At 53.1% G+C, this 8,481-nt stretch overlaps 1 protein-coding gene across 2 annotated transcripts; it reads right to left on the bottom strand.

Annotated features, from left to right (window-relative positions):
* Positions 1 to 3,611, bottom strand: LOC102986645 (left-right determination factor 2-like). 2 transcript variants are annotated; one of them, XM_024130739.1, is made up of 5 exons: positions 3,264 to 3,513; positions 1,947 to 1,975; positions 1,729 to 1,844; positions 1,251 to 1,493; positions 556 to 919 (listed from the first exon to the last, which is right to left on the bottom strand). In XM_024130739.1, the coding sequence occupies exons 1-5, from the start codon at positions 3,511 to 3,513 to the stop codon at positions 556 to 558; spliced, it is 1,002 nt and encodes a 333-aa protein (XP_023986507.1). The 2 variants fall into 2 exon arrangements, with proteins under 2 accessions (XP_023986506.1, XP_023986507.1); XM_024130738.2 differs by having other exon boundaries at positions 1 to 919; positions 1,729 to 1,975; positions 3,264 to 3,611.
* Between the last annotated feature and the right edge of the window lie 4,870 nt (positions 3,612 to 8,481).

The following is an 8,481-nucleotide window of genomic DNA, read 5'->3' on the forward strand; positions in this document are numbered from 1 at the left end:
AGCTTTTCCCTTAGTTTTCTAATCTGGTTGACCTAATCCCTATAGAACTTTCTGTTCCTTCACAATTTGCAGGATTCTGGGTAAAACATAGCAATACAGAATAAAATCTGTTTTATTTGTTTCTTGCAGAATGCCCTTATTATCTGAGTTGAGAATGCACAACCCATACTTGACCCTAGGTTTTAAGCCCAGAGTGGCAGCTGCATCTCCCACCCGTACCACAGAGCTCAGCCCAGATCCAGTAACAGGACAAGGAAACAATGACAAATTGTGGTTTCTCCTCTTAGGTTACAAAATCTACACAGATAAGTGCTTAGGATACAGTGCAGTGAATAATGTCAAGAAAAGGTAGACTGGGCACGGATTACCCAGTGGCCAGGGAGTCTTGTTCCTGGGAAACAAAAATCAGAAGGTGAGCTGACTCGTCCGAAGAACTCAGGAGAGAGCACAGAGCATGTGCCATCCACTGTTCAGTAATCCCCATCTCTCCTGGTGCCCTGGAACACTTCTGACACACACACACAAGCCAAGTCCCTCGATGGCTACACCCCGTGCCTACGGCTCCAGCTTCCTCGGTACAGGCGCCCCATCCGAGGCACAGCTGCACTTCTGCACCCTCATGTTGGGCAAGCTGACCACCTGGGGCCTGGGCTTGCCTCCCTCCGGGATGCTGACAATCATGGGCAGCGAGGTCGTCTCTGAGGCGATGCACTGCCTCGGCCCCAGAAATGGCCACTTGAAGGTCAGGGGCTCTGGGGGCTGCTGGCAGGTGCCCCCACACTCATAGGCCAGGAAGCCTGGGGGCTCCAGGACCCAGTTCTCAGCCCACTTCATCCCCTGCAGGTCAATGTACACCTCCCGGCGGCAGCAGCGGGTGCCCTCGGTCACTGGTGCCTTAGGATCACAGTTTCCCTGAGCTCTGTGGGGGGCAAGGAGGGGCAGAGTCAGATGTCAGCTGGGAGGGCAGAGGTCAGGGGGCTCAGGGCGGGGCTTAGTGGGGCATCTGGAGGAAGATTTATGGTCCATCTCTTGTTATGTTCAAAATGCTGGCTATTTGTGATAAGGATGGATAACTAGAAATAACCCCCCAATAAATAATTAGACCTGATATTACTCCTAAGAGCGTTAGGAGAAATTGTATATATTCATCCATTCCCATAGCACCCTGTAAAGTTGTCCATTTCAAAATAAGTTTAATTCTGCCATTTGCCTCATTATTCGGGTTCACCCATCTGACCCACAGCACCTACCCGTAATCCCTGAGGTCCAGGGTGTGCAGCTCCAGCTGGGGCTCCCGCTGCCCGGCGCCCGACGGCCCCTGCGAGGCGAAGCGGACCAGCCTGTGGGCGCTGGAGGCCAGCGGGCCCAGGTGCCCCCGCTGCACCGACACCTGCAGCAGCAGCGGCTGCCGGGGCCGGCGCAGCTGCTGCCAGAAGTTCACGGCATCCGTCACGTCCAAGGCCTTCCAGCCGCTCTCGTGGATGGACACCAGCCTGCGACACCGCACGGAGACACAGGCCCGCGCTGAGGGGTGGGGACTGGGACGGCTGGGGTGGCCCCCGGGGTGGGGGGGTGTCCTCTCCCACCCTCACCCTCGCCCTCCCCCCGCCCCCCCCAGGGGCCGGCCGGGACCGCACCGCCCCTCCTCCCCCAGGCCACCCCTCCTCCCCGCCGGGCCCAGCCCCCCTCCTCATCCCCCACCCCACACCCCAGCCACCACCTCCCCACCTGGAGTCGATGAGGGAGGTGCGGTTGGAACCGTCGTCGCGGACGTGCAGCCACTGGACGGTGACCCGGGCGCGGTCGCTGCGCGGGAAGAGCCGCTCGTGGCTGCGGAGCGCGGCCTTGGGGACCGGCTCCTGGAAGAGGCGCAGCACGGCCTGCACCAGCTCGCTGTGGGGCGGCAGCCGCTGCTCCATGTCGAACACCAGCAGGTGCGAGGAGGCCTCGGACACCAGGAACCTGCCGGCCACCTCTGGGGACACGAGCGGGGTCAGCGGGGCCCCTCCGGGCACCAGGGGAGCTCTGAGGGTGGCAGGGCCAGTGAACAGGGTTTCCCCAGTAATCCCTAGGGAGAGTTTGGGGGCTGGGAAACTGATGGGCCAGGCCAGAAAGAGAGCACCTCCACTCCTAGAAAAACTGCTAGGGCCAAGTAGGCTCTCCCCCATCATCTGAGGTTGGGGCTTGTTTACTAGTGGCATCTGCCCTCACCTGGTAGGGGCAGCTTTGAGACGCTCTGCAAGCACTGGGGCTTCCAGTGAGGACTACAAACCCACAGCCTTCTTTAGGCAAAGGGGCAGGAGGGGGAATGGAGGGCGGGAGGCAGAAGACCCAGCGAGTGAAAATCTATGGTCACCGGCTGAAACTGGCTTTTCCTACGAGCCAGAGGAAGAGCCCTGAATTTACTTTCATTTCCCTGCTCATGCCCAGTGAAATGTCCCCCAAAGGAGGAAGAGTAGCCAGGGGCCTGTAAGCAACTTTTGTGGGACTGCTGAGCCCTGAGGGAAATGGTGAGGATGGGTACAACACCCTCCTCAGAGGCACCAGCAACGTGTCCCCAGCAGCTGAGGCTCCGGGTGCGCAGCAAGATCACCTGACCAGCCAGCCAGGCGGCCACAAGCAGTCACCCCTGCTGAGGTGTCCAGGTCTCCTCATCTCCCCAGACACCTGGCCTGGTCTATCTCTGGGCACTGAGGAGGTGAGCCCCAGCCCCAGCCCCAGGGAGGTGACAGGCTGCAGCAGGATTCAGACCTGGTACCTCCCATCTCATAGAACGCCCACAGCTCTGGGAAGCAGTCAGAGCTACTTTAATCTCACTTCCAGAAACGCAAATAGGCTAGAGTCGTTCGGTGACTTGTCCAAAGTAAAACAAATATCAGAACTGAGAACTGAACTCAGAGGTCCTTTCTCTCTGAGGCAACAGCCTCTGCTGAGGCCAGCCTTTTTGTCCACCAGCACAAAGTCCCCTTGACAGGTTGTCTTCTCTTCTCTATTCTCCCCTCTTTCCACTTTGCTTCCCTACCCCATGATATCTGGTCTTGCCTTGGCCTTGGCAGCGGGTCCAGCCTGGCCCAGCTCCTGCTGGCCCCGAGGGGTGGGGCCCTCGGTGCAGACAGAGACCAGGGGCCCGGGCGCAGCCTTCCTTACAGTCCATGGTCCCTCCTCATTGCCCTGTGGACCCTGCGCCCCCAGACCGCCTCCCCAGAGCAGGCCCCTCCCCCACCCCACGAGGACCAGGCTGCAGCAGGGAGGGGGGGCCTCACCTCGGAAGTTCTGGCTGAACCTCTTCCCCCGGGAGCGGGCCCCGTGGCTGCGCTGCAGCAGGGCCACGTACTGGGCCCTCACGTGGGCAGGGATGATCAGCCTCTCCACATCGGCCTCGTCCAGGACGGGAGCCTCGCTGAGGCGCAGCTGCCGCAGCAGGCTGCCCAGGACCCGCTCCTCGGTCAGGGCTGCCCCGGGGCCGGCCAGGGGCAGCGCCCAGAGCGCCCAGCAGAGCCAGAGGGGCTGCATGGTGCTGCTCGGGAGAGGGAGGGGCAGAGAGGACGTGTCCCCGGAGGAGGCTCTGGGAGGGTCCCAGCTGGGTGTGCTGAGGGCCAGGCTGGGCCAGCTTTATAGCCAGGCCTGGGCTGGGCCTGGGTGGTGGGAGGGAGGGAGCCCGGGAGGGAGGTTGGTCACACCCCTCGGACCTCCTGGGAGTTCAGCGGCCAGACAGGTCCCTAGGCCTGGGCTGGGCCTGGGTGGTGGGAGGGAGGGAGCCCGGGAGGGAGGTTGGTCACACCCCTCGGACCTCCTGGGAGTTCAGCGGCCAGACAGGTCCCTGAGCCCCGAGGAGGGGGCTGTCTGGACTGTGGACAGATGGCTATTGTTGTGGGTCAGAAGCCTCTACCTTGGCTTGGGGTCCCTGACCAGTAAAATTTAAGAGCTTGTTTCCTGAAGAAGAGGCAGGGATCTCATTCTGTGCTAGATCCCCTGTCCCGCAAGTCAAAGAGCAAACTCCCGTCCCTGGAGTGTGGACGTAGAGTCCTGTTCCTTGCTGCAGCTAAACTGCCAATTCAACACCCTGGCTCTCTGCCTAAGGACCCATCCTGCCTGCCGGGATGAGCGTCTGAGCCTGGTGCTCGAAGGGCTCCTGGGAGCTGTTGAGCTCCTGGGCTGTCCACGGTTGGAAAACCCATTATTTTCCCCGGTGTTCTGGGGGGTCTTCCTAGGCAAGGGAGCCTGGGATAATTTAGTTCCAATGGGGTTTTGTCCAATAAGGAAGCCCATCCTCTCCCTCTTCCTGGCTGTTCATGGATTCAGAGGTCAGAGTCGAAAAGACCATCCAGTCCATCCCCTCCTCCAGTTTTTGAGCCAAGAAAACCAAGGCTTAAAGAGGCAAAACATCCCCAGGCTCACAACCATTCTCCATGGACGCCTGCGTAAAGTCAGGTCTTCTGATTCCCAGCCCAGAGTTCTTTCCACAGCCTCAGCTATTTCTAGCCAGAGTCCTGCTCAACCCCCTGAAGCTAGCCAAGTGGACTCAATCCAGGTGATCAGGGCTGGGCAGGGGCAGGGGGCATGTCCCCCAGTTTCCTGAGGCTTCCCCACGTGAACGTGGATTTGCCTGGTTGACGAGTTTCACTGGGGAAATAAAACAGTTGGGCAATCAGCCAGGGATCGGGCTGCCAGATGAAATACCCAACACAATTTGGGATGTACTTTAACAAATTATTTGTTGTTTATCTGAAATTGAAATTTCACCTTTCACCGGGAGTCCTATATTTTTAGTTGCTAAATCCGGCAACCCTAGCCAGAGGCCAAAAGAAGAAATCCAATGTGGATTGGGAGACTTTTGACAATGGGCTGATTAGCGGGCGGGTGGGAGGGAGGGCGGGCAGCCCCCATCCTTTGTCATGCAGAAGAAGGAGCCAGGCCTCCCCCACTTCCACCCCAGCCTGTGTCTGGCCTAACACCCTGCCAGGTCAGGTCGGCTGGAGATGGTTAGTGGCCCCTGAGCCAATTCTTCCGTCTTGAAGGGAGGAGAGGGGCCAAGGGAACAGGACGTCACTACCCCTGATTACGGGCCAATCTGGACCTGGCCCACAGCCGAGGGTACCACGGAGGGCAGTGGTCCGGCCGTCTTGGGGTGTGGGCAGCAGACCTGGCCCCCAGAGGGTCCAGGAGAGATGGATGATAGGGACTGAGGCAGGAGAGCAGGTGAGGAGCGGGGCCAGGTGCCCACTACCACCCTCCTGCCCCTAATAGGCTGGGATTTGACCCCAGCCAGAGTCCAGACTGCCAGCTGAGGGCCATGGGAAAATGTGAGGTCAGAGGTCATCCTGCGGACTCTGCAGTGGGGGACAAACTGGACCAGAGCCTGGGCTTGGAACCAAAGTGAGCTGTGAGGTTGGTGAAGACTGGAGGCCAGGAGCCAGTTCACCTGTGGATTAGAGCATCTGGGGGCCTTTGGGGGGATAGGGGCTCCTGCCCCCTTCCTGATCAAGGCAGGCGCTGCTGTGGTGCTCCCGAAATTCCCCGAGGCCCAGCCCCAGGTGCCCTGCGCTGCCCCAGCCCTGCACCCATTATCCTCCCCGACCCCAGACCTGGGGGCCCATGTGGCTCCTTGGGGTCTTCAGACACGCCTCTGGGTGGGCAGTGGGCCCTCCCTGTCCTCCCAGAGCAACTTGGCCTCCGTGTTATCAGGGCCAACCCTTCCTGGGGCTCCCTGGGCTGAGAAGGGTGGGGAACAGGAGAGGACTAAGGACCCATGTTTCCGTTTATCCACACCTTTCCGGCAAGGGTGAGTCCTGGGTTCAGTCCTTGCTGTGCCACTAATCAGCTGTGTGGCCTTAGATGGGTTTTCTATCCCCTTGAATATAAGTCTCCTCTTACAAAATGGGGATAATGTATGTTTTTTTTGCAAAGAACTTGTCAGTATTAGTGGAGATGTCAGCAAAGTGCCTCTCACAAAGCCCCCCCCACACACACACAATAGGTGCTCAATAAATGGTAGGGGTCTTTCAACTGATACTAACCTACCATGTTTAACTTTTTAAATTTTTAAGTTAACAATGTTTCTTAATTATTTTCTAGTTAATACACATAGTACAAAAGTCAAAAGGTGCAAAAGGTGTTTGTGAAAAATGTCAGCCTCAGGAGTTCCCTGGGGGTCCAGTGGGTAAGAGTCCATGCTCCCAATGCAGAGGGCCCGGGTTTGAGCCCCGGTCCAGGAACTAGATCCCTCATGCATGCCACAACTACGAGTTACCATGCCACAACTAAGAAGTCCACATGCTGCAACTAAAAGATCCCACAATGCCGCAACTAAGACCCGGTGCAGCCTAAATAAATAAATAAATATATATATATATATATATTTTTTTTTTTTAAAAGTCAGCCTCCCTGCCTTTGCTGCTCATCTCCCACTTCTCCTCCCCAGAGACAGTCTGCTTACAAAGAAACTCAGATATTTTTCCCACTGTACGAATCTTACTAATCTATCATCGTGATCCATACCCCCTTTTCAAAATTATAATTTTATTCTGTAAATGGTACAGTAAAAAGTCTTTCCCATCCCCGGCCCCAGTCTCTCTATCCACCACCCCCCGCCACCCCAGAGGCACCAGTGTTGTTAGTTCAATTGATTCAAAGGGGTTTATTGTTCTCTCTGACAAGTTGCCTCTGAAATCAGAATTTGTCTCATAATCACTGACAGCCAGGTGGCAGTTGGGACACTCTTATGCAACATCCTTCTGATGACATTTGGTGTCTCAGGCTGCTCTGGTGGCCATAACAAAATGTTAGTGGGGAGAGGGGAGGGGGTGGTCTTAAACAGCAGAAATTTATTTCCTCACAGTGTGGAGGCTGGAAGTCCAAGATCAAGGTGCCAGCAAATTTGGTTTCTTCTAAGGCCTCTCTCCTTGGCTTGCAGATGGCCCACCTTCTTGCTGTGTCCTCAGGTCTTTCCTCTATGCACACACATCCCTGGTGTCTCTCCATGTGTCTAAATTTCCTCTTCTTAGGACACCAGTCAGATTGGTTTAGAGCCCACCCTAAGGGCCTCATTTAATTTAATCACCCCTTAAAGCCCCCTGCACCACCATCTCCAACTACAGTCATGCTCTGAGGTACTGGGAGTTAGGACTTCAACATATGAATTTGTGACACAGTTCAGCCCTGGTCAGATGAAGGAAGCTCCAGCATCAAAAGCTCTTAGGTTTGAGGAAATACCATAATTTCTTAGGTATCCTTCAGAGATATTCTATGCAAATATATGCAGATATATTTCTTTCTTTCCTTTTTTAACTCAAAGATTAGCATATTACACATGTTTCCTACACTTTTCTTCTTTCACTTAACAATATACCTTGCAGAATCTTCTATATAGTACTGCCACATTCTTTTATTTTATTTTACTGTTAACATAAATTTTTTATATAGATGTATCATAATTTATATAACCAGAATTTTTTGAGTGAATATTCAAATTCCATTTCAATCCTTTGCTATTACAAATAATGTTGCAATAAATCGCCTAGTATAAATGACACTTTATACATATAAGAATGTATCTTTTGGATAAATGTCTACAAGTTGATACACTGGGTTACAGTGTATGTGTAGTTTTCATTTTGATAGATAGTTAAATCAGTTACTGATAGTTTATATTTTTTATAGTAGTTTATAGTAGTAGTTTATATTTTTTTGTTTTTGAAAATGGGATCTTTTATTCCACAGCACTGCCAATTATTGTTTGTATCATTGAAGAATATTGATTTCTATGTACCAATTTTGAACCCAGCCTCCATACTGCATAGTCTTATCATTTGTAGTAGTTCTTAGTTGATTCTCTTGCATTGTCTAGGTACTCGGCAGGCGGACGCGCAACCACTGCGCCACCAGGGAAGCCCAAAATCTTTTTTTTTAATTAACTTTTATTGGAGCATAGTTGCTTTACAATGTTGTGTTAGTTTCTGCTGTGCAGCAAAGTGAATCAGTTATATATATATAACATACACATATATATAACATACACATATTTTTATATATATATATATATATATATATATATATCTCCACTCTTTTTCAGATTTCCTTCCCATTTAGGTCACCACAGAGCATTGAGTGGAATTCCCTGTGCTATACAGTAGGTTCTCATTAATTATCTATTTTATACATAGTAGTGTATACATGTCAATCCCAATTTCCCAATTCATCCCACCCCACCCCCCTTTGTAACCATAAGTTTGTTCTCTGCATCTGTGACTCTATTTCTGCTTTGCAAATAAGTTCATCTGTACCATTTTTCTAGGTTCCACACATAAGCGGTATTATTCAATATTTGTTTTCCTCTTTCTGACTTACTTCACTCTGTGTGACCATCTCTAGGTCCATCCGCGTTTCTGCAAATGGCACTATTTCATTCCTTTTTACGGGTGACTAATATTCCACTGTATATATGTTCTAGTACATTTTTTTTTTTTTTGTCCACGCTGCCCA

Source organism: Physeter macrocephalus, chromosome 4, assembly GCF_002837175.3.
Source record: "Physeter macrocephalus isolate SW-GA chromosome 4, ASM283717v5, whole genome shotgun sequence".
In the NCBI taxonomy this organism is placed as follows: Eukaryota; Metazoa; Chordata; class Mammalia; order Artiodactyla; family Physeteridae; genus Physeter; species Physeter macrocephalus.